The sequence below is a fragment of the Rattus norvegicus genome, chromosome 6, assembly GCF_021556685.1.
Source record: "Rattus norvegicus strain SHRSP/BbbUtx chromosome 6, alternate assembly SHRSP_T2T, whole genome shotgun sequence".
Taxonomy (NCBI): Eukaryota; Metazoa; Chordata; class Mammalia; order Rodentia; family Muridae; genus Rattus; species Rattus norvegicus.
Window position 1 is genome coordinate 95,708,922 of NC_141539.1, and position 23,579 is coordinate 95,732,500.

Genomic DNA, 23,579 nt, shown 5'->3' on the forward strand with positions numbered 1-23,579 from the left:
GCTCATTCCTAACCCAGAAGCTATCTCTAATAGCAGCCATTCACAAAGGAAAACTCGGTTTTCTCTAGTGGATTCTCACTGAGGATACACACCACACCTAAGGGTAGCCCATGCCCAGCAGCAGATGGCCAACACAAACCGAACTCAATGGTGTTTTTGTAGACATTTTGTCTCATTGCTTTGTTTGAGCATTTTTTATCTTGACTGGTCTTTTGTTTGTATATTATTGTTTCTGATTTTGCTTTTTTATGGGTTGTGTGTGTGTGTGTGTGTGTGTGTGTGTGTGTGTTGTATGTGTGTGTGTTCGAGTTTCTTGTGCCTTTTCTTTGTTTTGTTTTTGATATTCTGATTTTTATTAGATTTTTTTTCTAAAGGATGAGAGGAAGCATGGAATTGGGTGGGAGGGAAGGTTGAGAGGATATAGAAGGAATTGGAGGGGAAACCATGATCAAATATAGTCTATGGAAAATGTATTTTCAATAAAATTGTAAATATCCATGTGTTCCTCTGAGCAGTCTCACTTCTGCTCATCCTGCTTCCAGCAGGAGCTCAAACCACACACAGTCAGAGTCATGTTCAGCTAGTGAAAGTGAAAGGCTAGGAGGCAGCTTTCACTGACCTGAGAGCTGGGTTAAGTGGAACATTCCCTCTCTCGTCTTTGGGACATCTTGTCCCTTTCTCTGTGTTAGAGGCCTGAACAACCCACTTATAGACAGCATAGCATTACTTTTTATGGCATCTTCCAGTCAAAGCCAGTGTTCATCCAGGGTTTCACTGTGGAGTCAGCTCACGTCTTCCTGGAATGAGTATGGTGCACATCCCTTCATTGTGAAGGTTTTAATGGAGCATCTAGAAAGAGATATCTTTAATGATGGTGGAAAAAAAAGCTGGAGTATGAGAGTGTGTGTGTGTGTGTGTGTGTGTGTGTGTGTGTGTGTGTGTGTGTGTGTGTGTTAAAACCTGTACAAGATTGGAATGTCAAGAGCTTCTCTTATGAAATAGATCTTTGCAAAAAATTCTCTCAAAAGAAAAATGAAAAAAAAAAATGTGTTTGGGCCGGCTTGTTTCCCTACGCTCCATTCGCTTTTCGTAAATTCCAGTGGACAGATTTTCTGTTCACTTTAAAAGCAGGTCATCACCCCAGCCCCACCTGAGGGATTGTTTGGTGTCAAATCTTGTTTTCCACAAGACCTTTCTCTTCTGATAGGATAGATCCCAAAGGCAGACCCAGGGACGGTTTGTCATTCTGGTACGCTCATGCTCTGGTGTGGGGAACATAGAATGGATATTTTAAAAGCCAACTTTTCGGAAGGCAGGTGTCCTGCTCACCCTTGGAGGTGAGCTGCCACCAATGCCCCGGTATTCTAAAGCAGTGGGAACTCGCTGCTGCTATGTCAGCATTTTGCCCCCACGGGAAGTCTTCTTTCCATGAAACCAGTGTTTCTCTGAGCTGTGTGTCCACAGGAATGAATGCTCTGTGGTTTCTCAAGATCCTAGAAGCGAGGCACATGGTTGTTAGAAACCACATTTCTTCTGAGCATAGCATCCTCTAAGACCGTGAGAGCTGGGTTGCAGAAGAAAAAGAACCCATCAGCCCAGTAAAGTCCAGCTCATGCCCCCGGTCTTTTTGTGTCCTTGTGCCACATTCACTTACCAGGAAGCTGCCTTGGAATTATAGCTTTGAATAGGTTTTTGTTTGTTTGTTTGTTTTTTGGTCTTTTTTGTTTTTTTGTTTTGTTTTGTTTTCTTTTTTTCCGGAGCTGGGGACTGAACCCAGGGCCTTGCACTTGCTAGGCAAGCACTCTACCACTGAGCTAAATCCCCAACCCTGAATAGTTTTTTCTTTCAAACAAATCCTTTCTCTTTAACATCTTGTCTCTTTTTTTTTTTTTTACTGTGCAGATAATGAACACGTATATATGGAATTGTCACAAAAGCTCTATAAGTATTGTCCAAAAGAATGGAAAAAGGAGGCCAGCAAGGTACGACAATACGAAGTCACTTGGGTGAGATTGCATTTATACACAAAATTCTCTTTATTCTTTAAAAATGTGTATTTTAGCTGTCACATTGGAATAAAAAAAATCATAGGCAGTAATTTCCAGGTAGAGATTGAAAAAGGGAAATGAATTATAAATGCTGAAATGCCTTGCGGCTCAGATGTGAATACCTGACAGCATGAACCGATAGGTATCTATGTTTTGGTAATCATGGGGTAGCACTTCAAAGTGAAAAGCAGGAGAGAGTATCTGCTTTTCTCCTGTGACAGTGTTGTCAAAACTTGTAGGAGTTTTTAGTAATTTTTAAATTTGCTTTTTTATGGTTCTTGCTTCCCAGCCTTTGTTGTTTTACTGCGTGCCATGGCATCATTATGTAGTTAACATCGGTTCCATGGGGGGTGGGGAGGTGGGGGACAGGGCAGGCCCTGTAGTTTCTGCCATCTCCTAGTGAGTCAGGAATGACACTACATCTAGTCCCAAATCCTCCATAGCAGTGCAGGAGGTCCTCCCACAGCAGTGCAGGGGGTCCTCCCACAGCAGTGCAGGGGGTCCTCCCACAGCAGTGCAGGGGGTCCTCCCACAGCAGTGCAGAGGGTCCTCCCACAACAGTGAAGGAGGTCCTCCCACAGCAGTGCAGGGGGTCCTCCCACAGCAGTGCAGGATTCTTGGGCTAAGCTGGAAGGCAACTTCAAAGCCAACTGCAGAGTAAAGCACTCCAACATTTAAGTAAACAAGCAGTGTATTAGAATGTGCTGTGTGGAATGTTGAGGGAACAAGAGAGCATTTGTAATAGGGAGCAAATGGTCACCACAGGGGACAGAGCTGGGCCAGGAGCCGGCTCTCAGCTAGAAATTTCCATGACATTTATTTTTATCTTCCCTTATGTTGCCATTGGCAGCGCAGCGAATGAGAATCCAGAGAGGGAGGGTGCCCTGCTTTGTGTTATAACTTCTTGGTTGGATGTGGACCTGGGACCCATGTAGGACAACTTTCTACCTACTACAAGCGCCATGTTACAAACTAGACGAGCCTGTCTGTATTTAGAAATGTGTCTTGCAAGTGATGGGAGGGTGGTTGTCTTTGAAGCCTATGTTGGAGAGAACTAAACACACCTTGCTGCATGTGTCTCTCTCTGTCTTAGGGCATCGACCAGTTTGGGCCTCCCATGATCATCCATTTCCGGGTGCAGTACTATGTGGAGAACGGGAAGCTGATCAGGTAAAAGACAGCCCAAGCCTAAGCCTTGGTGTCCTCTAAAACACTGCTTTTCATGGACACAACAAATACATCCTGGTGCTGTGGCTTCCCTCTGCCTGTTAGAACATGACTCTACAACAGCACTATAGAACATAGACTCTGCAGCTGTATAGAACATAGACTCTGCAGCTGTATAGAACATAGACTCTGCAGCAGTATAGAACATAGACTCTGCAGCTGTGTAGAACATAGACTCTACAGCAGTATAAAACATAGACTCCACAGCAGTATAGAACATAGACTCTGCAGCTGTATAGAACATAGACTCTGCAGCAGTATAGAACATAGACTCTACAGCAGTATAGAACGTAGACTCTACAACATTATAGAACATAGACTCTGCAGCAGTATAGAACATAGACTCTGCAGCTGTATAGAACAAAGACTCTGCAGCAGTATAGAACGTAGACTCTGCAGCAGTATAGAACGTAGACTCTGCAGCAGTATAGAACGTAGACTCTGCAGCAGTATAGAACATAGACTCTGCAGCTGTATAGAACATAGACTCTGCAGCTGTATAGAACATAGACTCTACAGCAGTATAGAACGTAGACTCTGCAGCAGTATAGAACATAGACTCTGCAGCAGTATAGAACATAGACTCTGCAGCTGTATAGAACATAGACTCTACAGCAGTATAGAACGTAGACTCTACAGCAGTATAGAACGTAGACTCTACAGCAGTATAGAACGTAGACTCTACAGCAGTATAGGACGTAGACTCTGCAGCTGTATAGAACATAGACTCTGCAGCAGTATAGAACATACTCTACAGCAGTATAGAACATAGAGTCTGCAGCAGTATAGAACATACTCTACAGCAGTATAGGACATAGACTCTGCAGCAGTATAGGTCATAGACTCTGCAGCAGTATAGAACATAGACTCTGCAGCAGTATAGAACGTAGACTCTACAGCAGTATAGAACATACTCTGCAGCAGTATAGAACATAGACTCTGCAGTAGTATAGAATGTAGACTCTACAGCAGTATAGAACATAGACTCTGCAGCAGTATAGAACGTAGACTCTGCAGCAGTTTAGAACATAGACTCTGCAGCTGTATAGAACATAGACTCTACTACAGCAGTACTTTGGGTTTTTGCTTGTTTTTTCACATTCTTGTATTCTTGGTGTCTAACACACCAGAGGCACATTGCTTACAGAATTGCTGAATAAACTGAATTGCTGGTAGACTGAGGGTGAAAATGTTAATGTCACCCGCTTACATTTCACTTTCAATCCAAAGGAACTGTCATTGTTTTGGGAAGAGATTCATTAAATATGATCATATTCTTTTCCAAGTGGGACAGGGCCATGGATTCTCTCAGGCTCCTTGGTTTCCGTTAGCCTGGCTTCCCCTTCAGTTGGTTTCCATTAGCCCGGCCTCCCCTTCACTTGAGGCCAGCTTGCACTCTTAGTCACTACTTGAAAAATTAAGAGTTCAAGGCCAGCCTGCTCTTCAGAGTGAGTTCCAGGACAGCTAGGGCTGCACAGAGAAATCCCTTCTTGAGAAGACAACAACAAAGAAACTAAGAGTGAGCCTGGAGGGCTTCCTGTGGAACCAAGGGTGCAAGCTGAGGGGTGGGGAGCAAATTTTTTCCTTTTGGAAACGCATGCATGATCAGGGTCATATTAGGATTATCTAGTTTGGGGCCTCTTTTTTTGGCGTGTGATTCAGTGCTAGAGATCACATTTTCAGCTGACAAACAACAGGAAACATGAGCTTGTTTCCTTTTACTTTTAAACTTTGAGAAACCTTCATGTGAAAGGAAAAATATGCTGGGCTAATGTTCCGTGAAAAACTAGCATTTGATATTTTCTGTCATCAGCAGATGCAGATTAAGAGTAAGGACTATTAGTACACAGAGAGTATTTCTGAAGCCTAAAAACATGATTAGTTGGCCTCAGCTTGTATGAAGTGCACACCGACTTGACATGGTAGGGATGGAATGCTCTGTAAAGAAGGAAGATGTATGACATGGCCACTAATAAACCCCCGAAGGCTAAAGAATATTAACCTTTATCTCTGCACCCCACACCCACCCCGCCATAAACCATCCTACAGTGTGCAGTGAGCCGTCTAAAAGGCAACACTGAGTGAATCGTCATGGGAAAGAATTACACAGATGCTTTATCTGTGAGCTCTTCCTCTTAGCCCCTGTCCTGGCTAAAATAGGCCGTATGCTTCCATTACTTGTCTGCTGGTGAGCTGTGACCTCAGGTAAACAGCCTGAGAGATGCCAGGACCTCACTGAAAGCCTGCACGGCCACAGTCGTTTTCCTTAATTATAAAACGGATCCTATGTGCCCATGAACATTTCTTGTGACTTGACTAGGTGTCCTGTGACCACCCACCCCGGCCAGCCCTCCTGCCAGCACTGCCTCTTCACCTTCCGTTGACTGGGTTTATTTCTGGCTCCAGTGGATTAGAGCCTGCACTGTTAGCATTTCCTTATGTTGGGAGCATCATGGCTGTCACGGCTTGCGCCGGTGAAGACACTCCATAAAGCAGCATCCTCATCCTGTAGAACAAGGTGTTTGAGGAAAGCTTTGGCTCTTCCAGCCTCAGAACAGCAGGAAAATAGCAGGCCACTGGTGCTCAGACGCTCTCCTGCGAGCATCGTAAAGTGCTGTAGAGCATGTGTGGTGTGCTAAGGAGGGGAACAGCACAAGGACCATCAAACAGCAAGGCCAGGCTCGCCCCCGGTTTGTCCCCACTGAGTGAGTGATGAGCACAGCATGGACATGCAGACTGCGAACTCCCAGCTGATGGCATGTCCAGTCTGTGTTCTGTGACACATGCACCTTAGTGGAGTGGAATCCCTCAGAGCTGCCTTTCTTTGGATGAGCCAAAGGCTATGAGCTTTAAGGTGTTTTTGGCATCTGAGCCTTCTGCAGCCTCCTGAGGAGGTGATCTGGTTCCAGCTTGGGCCTTCCCCCTCAGTGAGGTGGACATAGGGAGCAGAAGCCAAGGGCCTATGCCAGCCGATGCAGGTGGGATTTGGGTTCTGTTGACATGTGCTTGCACCATTCCACCCAAACATGACTGCTGTTTTCCTGTATTTTTAGTGACCGGATTGCGAGATACTATTATTACTGGCACCTAAGGAAACAGGTGCTGCACTCTCAGTGTGTGCTCAGAGAGGAGGCCTACTTCCTGCTGGCAGCCTTTGCACTGCAGGCTGACCTCGGGAACTTCAAAAGGAAAGTGCACCATGGAGACTACTTTGAGCCAGAGGCTTACTTCCCAGCATGGGTAAGTACTGTCCGGATTCTCCACCCTGCCCATCCAGATGCACAAGCCTCTTGAAGAGATGAGCAGGAGGCTCATTACTAGCCTGCTCCTCACTCTGGAGGCTCATGGGCGTCTCAGATGTGGAAGAAGTACTTAGGCTTTCCCAGCCCCGTGTTGGAATGTGCGACGCTCTTTGAGGGTTTTAGAGACAGGTTTTCTCCGTGTAGCCCTGACTGTCCTGGAACTCACTTTGTAGGTCTTGAACCCACAGAGACCCACCTGCTTGCACCTCCTGGGTACAGGGACTGAAGGTGTACATCCCCACGCCTGGCTAGCGTGACACTGTCAATCCTCCTGGTGAAATGCATCTTTCCCCTTTGAGGAAAAATGATTCCTTCTCAAGAGATGAGATCATTGACAGTTTTAATGGGCTGAGAAAACAAATCTAAATCAGCTTTTGGCTCTGACCTCTGTGTCCTTCCCTGCCAGGCAAGGGGCCATCCCCTCCTGTCGTGAGAAGATAGATGTAGGTCACTCTGGCAGGAATGGTCTCACATGCTCCCTGACCTGTGGGGTTGCCGCTCTTCCTGCAGGCCGCTGTGTCCCTCTCTTCTGTGTCCTCAGCTCTGGCTCAGGCTCACTCTCCACAGTCGATGTTCACAGAACAGCGGGTCACCCGAATCACAAAGCAGAACCACCTGGCCGGATTCCCAAAAGATAGGCCAAGTGCGCTTGGCTTTCCGGCAGCTTCCTTCCCATGTGCATTCCTCAGTCCTCTTCTGCCTGCCTGTCTCCCCTCGGCCAAGTACATGCTGTCTCTAAGGTCACCGACGATCTTTGTATTGCCTGATTTAGGAGATACTTTTCCCTCCTTGTGTTGAATTGTGCTGTGCTTGGCACTTAGCCACTTACACCAGGGAGATTTCATCCCAGTCACCGTTTTCCATGCGCACCTTCACAATATGCAGGGAACTCCTAAATATGTCTACACTGTACAGTGGGGTGACTACTTGTTCCTTAGTTCCACAAACTCAGAACACCCCAAGTCACAGTCCTCTCCCCCACCTCCACAGAAGTAGCCCTACCTCTCTATCCCTGGTGTCAGAGAGCTGGAGGCCACCATAGGTCAAGCTGGCAGAACGTGGCATCATATGGACTCTGCTCGGCACTGTGCCTCCTCCACGTCCTACCCAGCAACAGCAGCATACTCTGACGTGACCACTCCGCTTCCTGTCACCCTCCTTAGTCCCCATTTTGTCACTATTGGTTTCCTTCAAGTCCATGGCATCGTCTCAGACCTCCACACAGTGCTTCAGAGCTACTCCTGCTCCAGGGTTCCCCAGCTCACAGCAGGGAGGACTGCGCTTCACTCACACAGGAACTCCCCAGTTGCCCACGGTGTGAAACTCCAGGATCTGGTTAATTTCCTAAACTGGATGCCCTGGCACCATCCAGCTAGTGACTTTACCCATGTGTCTACACAGCTACTTCTGAACCCACCCCAGCCCCAAGCCGGGTTTCTCTGTGGTTTAGCACTCATAGAAATGCTCCTGCCTCTGCCTCCTGAGTGCTGGGGTTAAAGGCATGAACCACCACTGACCTCCATGTATAATCCTTCGTGAAGTATTCAAAGTCAGAAACAAGCACCAGAATCTGAACGTTAGAGCTAAAAACTCACCAGTGTCCCCCACTGCTGACGGCTGAAGCCCTTGCATCTGCTCATGTCGCCAAGACTTTCCACATTTTCAGATCCTTCTGAAGCCAGCACGGCCTTTCTCAGCACCCTCAGCGTACAGCTGCTGGGTGCTGTGTTGTTTTGACATTTGAAAGCTCTGCCGACTCCACCTGAATCTAAGCCTTAGCAAGCCACAGGGCGAGTTCAGTAGAAACTGTTTCCTCCGACATTTTCAAGTAGAGTCCCTGGCCTTGTGTGAGAACCAGTGTTCCAGAGAATCCTGCCTGACCCTTTATCTTCTTCCCCAGATGAACATTTATAGCCTCATGTTCTGGTGGGATTGTGGGAGTTAATGAGACCCCAGTCGGATAGATGTTCTCTGACACAGGTGTTTTTCACGGTAACATCATTTAACAGTACAATCCATGAAGTGTGCGAAATTACTCCAGTTTGCGTGGCACTGTTGTCCACATCGGTGACTTTTCAAACCAAAAGAATCTGTTTTTCCCAATTAGGGTTTTGGTTTGTTTTTTTTTTTTTTTCTACCAAGTGTACATTGTATCATATGTTAGCTGTTCCCACCCAGTAGCCCAAGAAGATAGCAAAAATAGAATAAAATTAGAATTTCCTAGTGAAGATTATCTAGCTTGATACAGTCTATTTTAGCTTCTCATCTTGTCATTTGGGGGCACGGTGTTCCAACAGGTGGTTTCCAAGCGGGGGAAGGACTACATCCTGAAACACATTCCAAACATGCACAGAGACCAGTTTGCACTGACAGCCTCCGAGGCATATCTAAAGTACATCAAAGAGGCCGTCCGACTGGATGACGTCGCCATCCATTACTACAGACTGTACAAGGTAGGAAAGTCCTCGGCCTACCCCTGGGCGTACTCCTTCCTGAAAGAGATTTCAGCTCACCTGAGAACTTTGCTTTTCTCATATAGCAAGTTGTGGAAAGTTCTTCTTTTGGCCTGCCCTTGGTTTGATGTGTCAGGCTGGGAGGCCATCATGCCCTAGCCTCAGAGCAGCATGTAGGATTTCTTAAATGTTTGTAATCAAGGGCTGCGATCATGCACCTGGCTCTCCGGGCCTTATGCTGTAGTTCTTCTGCCTGGAAGAGTAACCTTTGCAGCCTGTTTGGTGAGCATTATCGTAGTACTCCTCCATGAAAGCCCCGCCCCCATGGTGTTCTTTAATTATGGGACTGTCCCCACGGCCCTCAGTGCAGACAGAGCATTGTATGCCTCCTTTTTTTCTTCAAACCCCACCACTGTGTAAGAAGTGATCATTCTATCGGCCAGGGAACTTGAGGCTTGAGAATGTTAAGTAATTCACTAAGGTTACAAAGCCATGTGGCAGAACTGTGGATGCAGCCCAGGTTCCTGGGTGACACAGTTCGTATGTATCAGTTAAGCGGTGCACAGACTCAGGCACTCCATGGTCTCTTCTCACCCCATGTAGCCCAAGCCTCACTTAAAAAAAAAAAAATCTTCCGGTTCAGAAATACGTCTTTTTGTTTCTTCATTGTTCAGTTGTGTATTATAGAAGGAAAAAATGTCTGTTTCATGAAACTTTATTCTGTCAGGATAAAAGAGAGGTTGAAGGTTCACTGACCCTGGGACTGACCATGCGAGGGATACAGATCTTTCAGGTTCGTATCAAATGGTGTTGAACAGGTCTTCTGCAGAGAATTGTCTGTGTGTGACCCCGCCAAGGCTTAGTCCTCACTTCCCTTTGTCAGCTCTACCTGCCTTGACAGTAGTCAGTCCCCTTAGAAAATGCAGGGTGGAAGGTCAGCCCAGGCTTGGCACTCACAGAATGTCACTATCCTAACTTGCTCCTTGGGTCTCATGAATTGCCGGTGGTCTTCTCTTCTGCCTGGCCCACCCAGGTGCTGCAGCATCCATTACAGTTGTCTGAGACACACGTCCCATAACTGGGTGGGGACTGTCTCCCTTCCGTAGGTGGGACAGTGCTGTCCTTTAGCCTTACATCAGGGATTAGGGGAGGTAGGTCCCTGTAAGGAAGTTATAAAGATGTCTTACCTTCAACGTGGGAAATATCCAGTTCCGGTTTCCAGTCTCAGTCCCTTCCCAGTTGTTGAGCATCTGGACTTCATATTTAAATTTCGGGATAGGACAGAGGGAAAGTTGCCTTTGGAAACCCATGCCCGCAGTCAGTCCACAGGAGCTGTGGGCTGTTGTTGCTGATCTTAATTACTGTCTGCCCTTCTCCAAAAAAGGGCTGAAGACTCTCAGGTTTTAATTACTGAATTTTAGTTTGTTGTAAGTCAAGACAGGATATTATGCTGTTTCCGCTTAACTCCTCCTTAACCTCTTTCCACAGAATCTAGAAGAAGAGAAACAGTTGCTGTATGATTTCCCCTGGACAAATGTTGGGAAGTTGGTGTTTGTGGTGAGTATAAAGTAACTTAGAAAGGAGGGGTACAGAGGGAAGGGAGAGAGAAGTCTCATAGGTTGATTTTGAGAATTTGTGGGGGGATTCGCTTTGAAAAGAACTGTGTCCAAGAACAAAAGTAGTCTGTTTATTTGAAGGGGGTTGGGGTGGTGTTTTGTTTTGTTTTAAGTCAAAGCTAGGGGCAAGTGAAATCACTTAGCATGGTGGGCTTGCAACCAAACTTGACAGCCTGGGTTGGATTCCCAGGACTTAAAAGGCTGTCTCTGACCTGCCTCCTTACACAAAGTGGCACAAGTGCACACACACTACACACACACACACACACACACACACACACACACACACACACACAAAATAAATAAATAAATGTTAAAAAGCTTTTTTTTAATTTTCTTCCTTAAGTATTCTCATAACCAGAGTTATTTATATCAGTAGCAAATTAAAATCAAAGACTATAATCTGTGTGTCCAGTGTCTGCCACACTGTCTTAAGTAACTTGCATTGTAGGGGAGGAAAGTGAAGGGGAAAATAAAAGGTAAATCGATCGAATAGAACCATGTAAAAGTCCACAGCATAAGACCTGTTGGCACACAGGGTAAATGAAACAGTGTAGAGGCTGGCTGGTGGCTCAGATGTTCCTTAGTTCCAGTGAAGAATGAAAGTGAAATTAAAAGACGTTCCCGTGTCTTCAGTGGTCCGCCATAGCAGTGGGGAAGCGCTTTATCTTCAGGATCTTGAGGATGAAGCAGGTCTATAAGAGCCAGTTCTCAGTTCTCCCACTGTGTCTTTTACTCACTGTGGTGGCATTCAGAGAATTGCAGTCACTATCATGTGTGTCCTGGAGGTCACTGAAACCCACAATTCTCCTGACTCTGAAGCAGTTGAGAAAGGTAGACCAGGAAAAGCCGTAGCTGAGGACGTGTAGACACACGCTCCTCCCTGTGGACCACAGAGCCTGGGCAGATAAAGGGCCACCTTGCCTTGTTGGCATCGCACTGGCTGCTCAAAGCCTGCCCGACAGAAGGCCCAACTCTGCATAATTCTGTGGGTGCTGTCTGCTCTGACCTCACTCACATGTTAACTGGATCAGTTCATGTTCTGCTCATTCTGCGTTGATGCTGTCATGGTCTGGACCTTTTCCAGAACTGTTTGAAAATCATAACCAGGCTGTGGTGTCACAAGCCCTTAATCCTGGCACTTGAGAGACAGAAGCAAGTGGGTCTCTGAGTTTGAGGCCAGCCTGGTCTACAGAGTGAGTCTGGGACAGCCAGGGCTATACAAAGAAACCCTGTCTCAAGCAAAACAAAACAAACAAACAAAAATCATAACCCCACTGGCCCAGAATCAGAAGTGCTATTGAGACTCCTGAAACTCACACCAGGTCACTCTTATTAAGATTCTGTTGAAGATCTCTCAGCCTCTTCCTTCCTCAAGGGATCTTTGATTCTGAAGTTCTAGCATGGAGACAGGAATCCATTTCCAGAAGTTCCCCAGTGCAATCTACATGTGTGACCTTGAGCTAGTGACTCAGTTTCTCTCCTTGATTCTCGGAGGGTTACTGTCTTGTGAGGATTAAATAATTGATGCCTGCTTAGTGCTTGATAAATGTCACATACTGCCATCCCAGCACTGGGGTCCAGTAAGTTGAAGAACCGATGGTTTAAAAGAATACACACGGTCTGTTTGTGAACTGCGGTCTCCTGGTGCTTTGCCTCAGCTCCATTTCTGTTTGCTACGTTAAGGTGTCCAGATGAACACACTAACCCATCCCACTGCCGGGGTTTCCCAGAGACCCTGGGTAGATCCCACCCTGAGTTTGCTGTCCTCTGTCCTTTGCCCGTTCTGATGAGGAAACTTGTCCCTCAGAGGACGGTCAGTTCAGCTTCACCCATCTGTAAGAATCTTGCTTTAGAAATGAACGGGACTTTGGCAATTCGGAAGGTTTTCTGCCACAATCTGATCTGCACTTTTCCTCCACAGGGCAAGAAGTTTGAGATTTTGCCCGATGGCCTCCCCTCCGCCAGGAAGCTGGTCTACTACACCGGGTGCCCCACACGCTCCCGGCATCTCCTGCAGCTGCTGAGCAACAGCCACCGGCTCTACATGAACCTGCAGCCCGTCCTGCGCCACCTCCGCAAGCAGGAGGAGAATGAAGGTGAGGCAGGGTGGTGGCGGCATGGCGGCAGTCCCACACCGGGAAAGGAGGGGTGACTTGGCCTCGCTGGACTCTCTTTCTGAGACAATTTCTCCGTGTAGCCCTGGCTGTCCTGGAACTCTCGATGTAGACCAGGCCTTCCCCTGCCTTCTGAGTGCTGGGTAAAGGTGTAAACTGCCACACCCAGCTGCCTCTGCTGGCCTCCTCCTCTCTAGCCAGGAACAGGAAATTTTAAGCACCTCCATGATGAGAACTTTAGAGACGTGGACTAGAACTTGAGAGCCGTCTGCAGTCCTTTAGGCCCACCGACTGAGCAGCTCCCCCACCCCATCTGGTTAGAGTTTCTGCCCAGTGGGCTAAGACGGAGGCCCTCCGTATCCGAGTGCTGAGGGTCCCTGTCTGCAGCTGGTGGTGCTGTCTGCAGGAAGCTGCAGCTCCTTCCAGTGTGACGCTTCTTCCCTCAGCCCCAAGTGAGAGTGAAGATAGACCACGGCTTTTCTGATTGACAACAGGGAGACCCTCAAGCTGACCCTGTAATAATAACAATGGAGAAGGCCTTTTCCATCCAAGGACTTTGCCCGAGGCCCTGTCCTAGCTTTGAGGAGGCGTGTTGGACCTGAACATTATGTTTGAGGTCCTAGCACTGTTCCTGAGAAGAGGCAAACTGCAAGGAAGGAGTCCATGTTGGGGCCTCTGGCTGCAGATGAGTTTAGCGGTTTCTATCTTGGTCATCAGTTATTGCGCCCTGGGCCTCCTCCACTTAGTAAACACTGACTTCTCATCCCAAATGCTATGTCGCATATTTGCTTAGAATTGTTTTCAGTTTGTTCCGAAAAATCCTACTGTGGTCATTGTCACAGTAATCAGATTAGAGATGGAATGTCTGCCTGGGCCCCGGGACACAGGGGCTCCCGCTTTCGGTCTGTATATGAAGCAAGTGCTGACCCACGCTCCCATGGAAAGCAAGGGCTGTCCTCCCTCCCGCTAACAAAGCAAGCCTAAAGAAGACATGCATCTGGTCAGCTTCTCTAAAGCCAGGCGTGGCCAGATGTGTGTGGAGACTACAGTTCCGTGATGAGAGGCGAGTCACTCACGCCCTGCCGTCTGCCTCTGTGACTCGGCTGTGGCAGGAACTGGTACACCATGACGTGTACTGGCTTCTGCCGCAGACTGCCTGTTCTTCCCAGCGTGCCTCATAGCTAAATGGCCACCATGGCACCTTAAAAGGTCCCTCTGTCCCATCAGCTCTCAACCCAAAGCATTTAGTAATGCAGGTGACCTTGAGGGGAACCCTTGAGAGTCTGGCCTCTGCTAAGGTAAAGTTGTGAAAGATGCTGAGGTCTTGGAGGCCAGGCCCGTTCCCCTTAGTGTGTTGGGAGCTTCAGTGAGCAAATGTCTGTTCATTCTACCGCAATAACAGAACACCCCAGGCTGATGATGCAGGGAGAATGTCTGGAAAGTCCAAAACAAGGCTGGGCACCTGGCAGGGACTTCCTGATGCATCATCTGAAGGGCAAGGAGCAGGCACAGGAGACGATAGGAGGCCACTCCCACAGCAACGTTTGTTCATGAGTAAGGACAGAGCTTTCACAGTCTAGTCACCCCTGAGCAGTCCCACATCTCACACTGTCACAACACTAATGAAAAATCAACCAGAGTTCGAGAGGAGACATTCAGAGCACAATAGAGGGTGGTGTATATTGCACCTTCTGTTCGGTTGAGTTTAAATAAATGATAGGGGCGGGAGTCTTCCAAAGAAAGTAAGTTTGTTATCTTTAGATCTGAAGAAATTGTCACACCAACATTCTGTGAGCTAGCTTTGATGCAGATCCACTAATCCACATGTTATTTGTGGATTATTTTAACCAGAAAAGCCCTTTTATGGCATTAGTTAAGTATCAAAAGAATGCATGTTCTTAAATTTCATTTCTGTGTGCCTTTCTAAGATTGTTTCACCTTTTTTTTTTTTTTTTTTTTTTTTTTTTTTTTTTTTTTTTTGGAGCTGGGGACCGAACCCAGGCCCTTGCACTTGCTAAGCAAGCGCTCTACCACTGAGCTAAATCCCCAACCCCTGTTTCACCTTTTTTATAGAAAATTGTCACAAGAGTTTTTGTCTTGGGAGTGAGAGGGGAAGGAAACATACCTTGAGTCATTAAAAACCTTGTCTGCAGCTACTAGAACATCCTTGGGTCCCAGAAGAAAACACAGTTACCACATTACATTCCAAAACATCTTCCATAGGGCACGGGTATTCTGATGATCTGGCCATGGGCTCTGTGATCAGAAGGAACCGGGGCTGCATCTCCCAGACCCCTGTTCTTTCTCTATTTTCCTCTGGAAAGCAGTGGAGGTGCGGGTTCAGGGCTGTGTGCAGACATCAGGGCTGCAAATGATTCCACTTAGCCAAGAAGCAGGGCAAGTGTGTCCATTAACAGGCCCCCGAGATTCCAGCTGGGCTGCTAGTCTAAAATTACAGCAATTTAATGTTCTCAAATGTACTCTCTCCTTAGCATTGGTCTACTGTGTTTCTTTCTCCTCAGTAGTAAGGTGAAGAGGATAGATTGTTTCTTTGAAATTTTTCTCACCTGAGACATAGGCATTCTGCTCTGAGCACAGCACACACCCACACCACCACCACCACCACCACCACCACCACCACCACTGCCCAGCTGAGACTCTGTAACTTGGAGTGTGTTTAATTCAGTGTTTGCTAAGAGGGCTTCTGACTTTGACCATATCAACCAGCAACACTGGAATGTTAAATCTGAGGATTGTTACCAATCAGAGGGCACCTGGAGTGTCACCAAACCAGTAATGATGACCATGGTAGATAATGCCTCGTTGTTTGGCCAAACTAGAGAAAGCCAGTCTTGGATTACTTTTGAAAAGCCAAGTTTTAGAATCTCTGAAAGAAATTTCCTGAACAACTTTATCTTGTTAGGTTTATCAACTGAGGGCAGCAGGAGCCACACTGGACAGACAGACGTAAAACACAGCAGTCAGCACACTGATGAAGTATTCATTGACTCTCTCTAGAATTGTCTGTGGAGGACCAGATTGGGATGTCTGACATGCTATTATCTGACAGCTTTGCAGAATGCAGATGCCCATTGTGGCTGTCATGCAACGTCACATTGGTCACATTGCTCCACAAGGTGTTAGGTGCTCTGTTTCGAACTTGTATCCCCGTGGATGGTGGCAGTGAGCAGGCAGGAAGGGGCATGCCGTGGCACTCTCTATATTTGAAGTTTCATTTAAAGCCTACCTCCATCCCCACCTAGGGCTGCTGCTTTAGTGTTTGTTATTCCTTATATAGTGTTCTGTGTCGAGCTCCAATTCCCAGAATTCCTCAGTCACTAGATTCAGAGAGGCCTCCCTTAGTCTCACCTGACACCGTTCATGATCTGGCTTGGTTGAGTATGCCACTGAGCTGTGTTCTCCACACAGAGAAAAAGCAGTACCGGGAATCCTACATCAGTGACAACCTGGACCTTGACATGGACCCGCTGGAAAAGCGATCCCGTGCCAGCGGGAGCAGCGCTGGCAGCATGAAGCACAAGCGTTTGTCCCGCCACTCCACGGCCAGCCACAGCAGCTCCCACACGTCAGGCATCGAGACAGACACTAAGCCCCGGGACCCAGGGCCAGAAGATGGCTGTTCAGGCAGCGTCATGCATCGAAAGCTGAAGACCTGTAGCTCCATGACCAGCCATGGCAGCTCCCACACCTCAGGCGTTGAAAGTGGAGGCAAAGACCGCCTGGAGGAGGACTCGCAAGATGATGGTAACTTCTGTTGCTACGGCTGTTCTCATGTTGGCCCTGTAGAACTGGCGTCTGGGAAGTGACTAATGATGAGAGAGAAGAAGTCTTGTTGCTTCCCCAGTGACCTGATTGTGTTTGCAACTATAGGGTTGGCGAATCACGGGAAGTAGAGGGGACAAAAAACCCGTAGCCCTTACGACTTAGGTTTCTTGTCTCTGTAAGAAGTGAGTCAGTGGTTAGGACCACAGAGCTGAATGTCTTCCTCCTCCTCTTTAAAAAAAAAAAAAAAAATTGCATTTAGTACATAGCATTAACTCCCAGAGTGTTTTTTGAGTGCTCTACCTTTTAACCAAACTACAAGTAGTATAAAAGAAATACAGACCCTGGCTGCTAGGAAATTACCTCCGCTGAGATAGAGCAGCAGATCCCAGCCTGCGTCGGGCAGATTTAGCATTCACGTGCTTCTTTTAAGCCCATTTCTATTTCCCATTAGATCTATAACATCTGGGCTTGATGAAAAAAAGCCTATTAGCTCTGTTAAGAAAAACTGCACAGCACGTGTTAAACTCCTGTATACTTCACACAGCTCTGAGGCAGCGGCTATGGGAAGTGGGGAGGTCGGGTGGGTGTGGCTTGGCAGGTCCTTGCCCTGGCGCTGGTGACCCATCAGTATGTGTGAGCCCTGGGCCATGGCAGCGAGACCATACAGCGTCCCCTCTTCCTTAAAGAGTAGGGTGATCAATATCAAACCACGGCATGAGAGCCCGTGCCACTAACAACAGCCCTTCAAAAGGGAGGCGGCCCGTCGTGCTGAGATCTGTCCTAGGGTTTCCAAACGTGAACGTTCACCTGGCTGCCCTCACATGTGTAGTATGGCTGTCAGTTACGGTCTTCGTTCTCCATTGGGTCATTAAGTGTTGCCTTCCCTGCCTGTGTCTCAGAAATAGAGATGCTGGTTGATGACCCCCGGGACCTGGAGCCCATGACCGAAGAGTCCCTGGAAGTGAGCCCAGAGATGTGTATCTACATCACACAAGACATGCTGCTGTCCAGGAAGCTGAACGGGCACTCAGGTGAGCCCCCGGGGCCAGCCGTGGCCTCTAGGAGCCTCTGAAAACAGGAAGGCGGTGGGGACTCTTAAGTCAGCCAGGGAAGAGAGCACTGCAGGTCGCCTGGTCTCGGGGCCAGGTGGAGGAGATGGGGGGAGGGCACCGTCTACCCAGACTGTGGACCACAAGTCACGCTGTTTGTAGGATAGCTGGATTTTTTTTTCTTTGCTTTCTACCCCCTCGCTCCCTTGTTATGAACCTAAGAACTAGAGAACCACATAATGGCCCTGGAAGGAACCTTGAAGACCCTTACGTTGGTCTCTTCCCATTTTGTACAAGAGAAAAATAATTGAGATAACAAGACAAGTGCCCATGGCCAGAAATAGACAATGTCCACCCTCCAAAGGTTTGGTCTGTGTCCTATACCGTATTATATGAATAGAAGAGCCTACAAGGAAAGTGTCAGGGCAGTTTGACTTTCAGTTAGGCCTCCTTAAATTCTGTATTTGCATGAATTCTTCTAGAAAGTATGCCTTCACTGCAACTTCAGCTCGAGGGTTGTAAATATTCCATAGTGCTTGTTTCTCTGAGGCCAGCAGTGTGGGTTTGCATTAAACCCAGGGCCTTGTGCTTGCTAGGCAAGTGCTCTACCACTGAGCTAAATCCCTAACCCCGTGCTTTAAACCTTTTATTGCATGTCACGAATCAGCCTCCTCTGTTCCTTGGGCTTAAGACTTAGGGAGCCTACACTGGAAAAGGTCCCTGAATGGTTATTCTCCAGACACCATCAGCTTTGATCACCAACTGTCAGAAGGGAACTAGACAGACACACAGCTGCTGACATCCTGGTTCTTCCTGGACAGGGAACAGTTCTCTGCAGGATTTTGTTTGCTTACTCAGCCCACCCACAACTTCTAGATATTCAGCCTGACCCATGGCAGACAGGCCAGACCCGTAGATGGAGACCCCTCACCCTCACCCTCACCCTCACCCTCACCACACACCGCGTTCCTGATGCTAGACCAACCTTGATTTCTTTTTTTATTATATTGAACTGTCTCTTCACATAGTAAATACCCACAACTATATGCATATAATAAGTGCACGGGAAATACTCCACATCTGTGTTTGTAAAAAGAAAATGATGTTAAGTGGTACATACCAAAATGCCTAGGAAAGTGGAGTGCATGGGCCACTTAGAAGTGCCTAGTAGTATGTTTCTGCATTCAGTTCTATGAGATTATTAATTTTGTAGTTTTAAATAGAAATACAGTTTAAATAGGATGGCCACTAATAATAATACTCAATAAAGATTTGTATGTCTTTTTAACAGTGAAAGAGGAAAGCAAACACCGGATAGTTGAATTGTCTGGTCACTGGACACTGGAATATTGGCCTTTACATGAGATTTGCCAAAGGAAACTATGCAGGACTCAAAAGCTAGGCAAGGAGAGCACAGGTTATGTGAGAGTAGTGTAACTAAAACACAGAACATGAAAATGTGACTTTGGGGCCATGGATGCTTCCAGTGTCTTCCTTGCTGCACCCCAGCTTCCGGCTTCTCTGCTACATGAGCCTTGCTCTCGGACCCTGACCTCAGATTGAATGCAGATATTAGCAGCCATGCTTGAGTCTTGACTTCTTCAGTTGTGATAAGGGCTTGGAGGAGGTTACTCATAGGCAGAGGAGCCGAGGACACCAGAGAGTCCACACACAGTCATACCGCACCCCTGCCATCATGAGCTCCTCAGGCCTGTGGAATCTGGGGTCTGCGCTCCTCCTGAGTCTGTGGAGCGATGGCAGTGTGTACCACGCCCAAACAAGTGTCGCCCAAGCGGTGTGCAAGCCAGAAACGGCTCCACAAATCCCATTTCAGTTGAGCTACTAACTGAGTCCTGTGTACTTACAGGGTTCATGCCAGGCTTTAGGCTGCTAGCAATGGCTAAGTAAAAGCTACCCGCAAGGTAGGGGGACCCCACCCCTCCAAAGCAGTTGTCCCTATGCCTCTTCCTACCGGTTTCACTTGTTTCATCAAGTGGCAAGAAAAACTGCAGTGGTGTTCAGTCTGATACCCAGCTGGAGCTGGTCATTTTAGCCTCTTGAAACATTTTTTGGAGGGACACATCACTTACATCTTAAAGTCGTAAGGGAGAAAGTCAGCCTTAGATTTCTAGTTCTGAAAATGGAGATTTCCTCAGAACACAGAGGCGATGAAGGTCTGGGCTGACCTCACCTCTGAAACCCAGTGCTGAATTCTCACTGCTGTCTACGTCTTTGTCTCTTCCCGTTGGCATCGGCGGTGGGGGCTGTGGTCACAGTGATCTGTTGACCAGCAGGAGCACCGGACCCTTGTTGTCCACAACTCTTTAGTCACCACAGAAGTGCTAGCTGAGTAGCAGGCAGGGTATAAAAGGAGCTGATGAGCTGTGGGGAGGATTAAGAACTGGCCTGGATACACAGCTGGTTAGTTATCCGGGCAGATTCCAGCCCTGGCCCATCTGACTGCAGAGGTCAACATCCCACATCTAATGTCTACGTGGAAACAAAACCAGATATCGGTGTTCCGTTCAGTAATACCTGGAGAGAAGGAAGACATGTGGATGCAGTCGAGAGGCCCTTTTACACCTAAGACCTCCATCCAACGTAAACGGCTCACTCCTGAGCCTCACTACCCCAGCTGCCCCTTCCTCACTGTCCCTTCCTTCCTGCCAAAGAGTGGGTGCCACCAGCTGTGAGCCAAGGCCACCACCACTGAGGAGACACTTTTTTTTCCTCCAAGGTCTCACTGCTATTTGTAACTGGCCTCAGGTTAGCGTTCAGCTAATACATGCCGTGACGTCACTGACCCCAGGAGACACGTGAGAGGCCTCAGCAGTGCTTACAGTTGGTGGTGGTACTTGTTAGGGAATGTGGAGAGTGGTCTGAGGAGCTCACTGTCTGTACTCTTTTACCTCAGGGTTAATTGTGAAAGAAATCAGTTCTTCCACCTCCAGCTCCTCGGAGACGGTTGTCAAGCTGCGTGGACAGAGCACTGACTCTCTTCCACAGGTACTGGGAATTGAAACCTTCATATTAGCAACTGGAGTAACAGACATATATCTTTCAGACTGCGATTCATACAAATGAGCAAAAAGTAACCAGAAGGAAATGATTTGTGACGTACATCCTCACCGTATGCTGAATTCTTTCATTTCGCCAGCTAGTTCCACTTACATTTGGGTTTTATTTGGATAAATTGTATACTTTATTGCATACTCTCAAGTCTCTGGTTAGCTGAGTGTATACACATGAGAGGGTGTGTGTCTTTCTCCGTGTGTGTCTGTGTCTGTGTGTTTGTGTCTGTGTGGTGTGTCTCGGGGCTGACTGGTCACTTCAGCAGGTGGAAAGGTTGCCATTATGTTAATTGACGAGCAGATTCTCCTCCACTTTCCTTTCAGATTGAATTTCCACAGCGTGCTTTGCTAGACTATCTGCCAGCCGTGACCACTGACTGGTTCAGCTCTTTAAAAATATATTATTATATCCTTCCCGCTTCTTTTCTCTTTCTTTCTGTTTCTTTGTTTCTTTCTCTGGCATCATCTTACTTCTCCTCTACCTTTAGACCCCCTGCCCCCTTTTATACCCTTTTTTTGTACTTCCATAAAAGAAGCCAAACTGTGAAAGTAATATTTACTAAATATTTTTCTAAACTTCCTGTTATTAAACAGTATGTGTGGCATGGAAACTTAGAGGCCAGCTTTCCCGCCCCACATGTGCTGCACTGCACACGGATGTCCCTGGACATCATAGGTGTTGGAGCTGAGCAGCCAAAGCTACAACTCTGGGACATTTGTGTGCCTTGAGGACTTGTGGCAGTGACCAAATAATTCCATGTCTGAGATGTTTTGAGACCTGGGAAGACTATTTGCAAGTTTAAGGGGCCATTCTGCATAGCTGATGTCACTCAAATGTGACACTTTGTAGCAGATGTGTTCCTGGAACTTTTGTGTCTAGCAAATTGGTATCTTTTCCCAACACGATGTCCTTTGTGTTGCTAACCAGCAAACTTAGACTGTCTGGTTTCTTGACTCCTTAGTAACCATGTCCCATTTGTGGTATTCTCTGGGTCACCTTTTAACTTCTTATTTTCCACCACGACCACTTGGGATCATGAGTTCAAAAGCTGGCCACCCACAATGGCATTTAGAAGGACAGGACCTCTTTGAGGGACCAAGAACTTCTGCTGTTTTTATTCTGCATTTCAAAAATTATTTTTGCGTGCGTGTATGTGCACATGTGTGCATGTGCGTGCAGGTACCTGTGGAGGCCAGAAGAGAGAGCCATTCCCCAGAGGCTGGAGTCACAAGCAGTTGAGAGCCAGTGCTGTGGGTACTTGGAGGTCTCCAGGGCTTCTGCAAGAGCAGCCGGTGCTCCTCATGGGAGGCCATTCCCTCCCAGCCTTTGCAGCCAGAACGCTTTATGTCCTGCTTCTTCAAGCAAGTGATAATTGCTTTTTCATTTCTTATTAAAATATTAACAGACCCAAGCAGGAAAGGTGTTAGCAAGTTGAACTGCCTTATCCTGATTCATTCATATTGCTCTGTTTTGCAAATGCTAGGGGTAGCTGCCAGCCTGTGTTTGTGCCGGCTGTTCACACTGGGAGGAGTGTCACTGCACAGCCTCGCCAGCTGAGTGTCTCGGCAGGCCAGGCATTTTGATACACTCAGAAAGCTACTCCCCCAGAAGGGCACGGGTTGGAAAGCCTTTCTAACATGAAAGGACTACTTGACATTTTATGATTTGCAGCAACTCTCTCTGCTGGGCAGAGACCTTACATTTCCCACGTGGTCCACGTTCGCATTTTCCTCACCCATTCCTTATCCTTATCTTGCAGACGATATGTCGAAAACCAAAGACTTCCACTGATCGGCATAGCCTGAGCCTTGACGACATCAGACTGTACCAGAAAGACTTCCTGCGCATCGCAGGCCTGTGTCAGGACACTGCTCAGAGCTACACGTTCGGGTGTGGCCATGAACTGGATGAGAGCGGTCTCTACTGCGACAGCTGCTTGGCTCAGCAGTGTGTCAACATGCATGACGCTTTCCCCGTGAAGAGAACCAGCAAGTACTTTTCTCTGGACCTCACTCACGACGAGGTCCCAGAGTTCCTTGTCTAAGCCCCAGTGGCAGCGGGCAGCCCTGCGGGCAGCTGCTGTCTGCTGGAGGCTGTGGAGTCCGAGCGTCTTCACACGTTGTTTGTGCCATAATTTTTTCACCCCAAACTTAGCTCTCTCTTTATAATATTCGAGATGGAAACTAAAGCCTTGGAACAATTGCACTTTAAGTATTATGCAGAGGTAAAAGAAAGCCAGAATGTAAGAGGAAGACAAGTGCCCAGATGTCTATGGCCCTTTGGAAGAAGTGTGCTTGCTTTCCCGCCTTACCAGACTTCCCACGGTTAGACTGCAGTGTTTGTTCATCTCCTGTTTATCACGTGACAGACATTGGGTTTATCTGTTTGCTTATGAGTTTTTTTTAGCCACTCCCTCATGAAGCGCTTACGGTTTGAGGGGGAGGGCAGAGGGAAGTTCTCTCTTCTTTTATGGAGAGCCATTCTTAGTACATAGCCATTGCTGCCTCACGGAGGTTGACCCAAAATGAACCCTGAAGTTGGTGGGAGTCAGACGGTTGTAGCCAAAGATGCCTATGTGACGGAAGCACCACGCAGTCCTGAAGACGTGTGCCGGGACACCCGGGGCTCCTTCACGCGTGGACAGTGCACGCTGCTGTTTTGTTCTTCCAGGAGCTTCCCAGGGAGCTCTGGGATTCACTTGCGCCCGTGGTTCATTTGCAGTTTACAAAGCTGGTATATGTTAAGAACCAGTGGAAATGTCTCAGAAGACGTTTGTTTGGTTGTGTTTTCTTTGTTGGTTTTTAACGGTGGTGAACAGATGGCAATGCCCGTTTCTGCTTTAACAAGATACCCTAACTGTACGTATATGTTGTACATATCTAGATACATGGGACTGTGTGTGTCTGTAT

At 47.4% G+C, this 23,579-nt stretch overlaps 1 protein-coding gene and 1 non-coding gene across 8 annotated transcripts in view; one reads left to right on the forward strand and one right to left on the reverse strand.

The window, feature by feature from the left end:
- Frmd6 (FERM domain containing 6) overlaps positions 1–23,579 on the forward strand; it is a 73,570-nt gene that overhangs the window by 48,341 nt on the left and 1,650 nt on the right. For 3 of the 7 annotated variants that reach the window (NM_001399292.1, NM_001271054.2, XM_087552348.1), the window contains 11 exon segments: positions 1,903–1,982; positions 3,142–3,218; positions 6,329–6,515; positions 8,875–9,030; positions 9,758–9,823; positions 10,519–10,587; positions 12,571–12,745; positions 16,193–16,528; positions 17,449–17,580; positions 20,513–20,604; positions 22,430–23,579. The exon segment at positions 22,430–23,579 is cut by the window's right edge and continues 1,650 nt beyond it. In NM_001399292.1, the coding sequence (NP_001386221.1) occupies positions 1,903–1,982; positions 3,142–3,218; positions 6,329–6,515; positions 8,875–9,030; positions 9,758–9,823; positions 10,519–10,587; positions 12,571–12,745; positions 16,193–16,528; positions 17,449–17,580; positions 20,513–20,604; positions 22,430–22,714 (1,655 nt within the window). In that variant the 3' untranslated portion in view covers positions 22,715–23,579. 7 annotated transcript variants of the gene reach the window in all.
- Positions 20,333–20,403, reverse strand: Snord45l1 (small nucleolar RNA, C/D box 45 like 1). Its single transcript, XR_015623585.1, has one exon. It is a non-coding gene; the product is annotated as a small nucleolar RNA SNORD45 (small nucleolar RNA).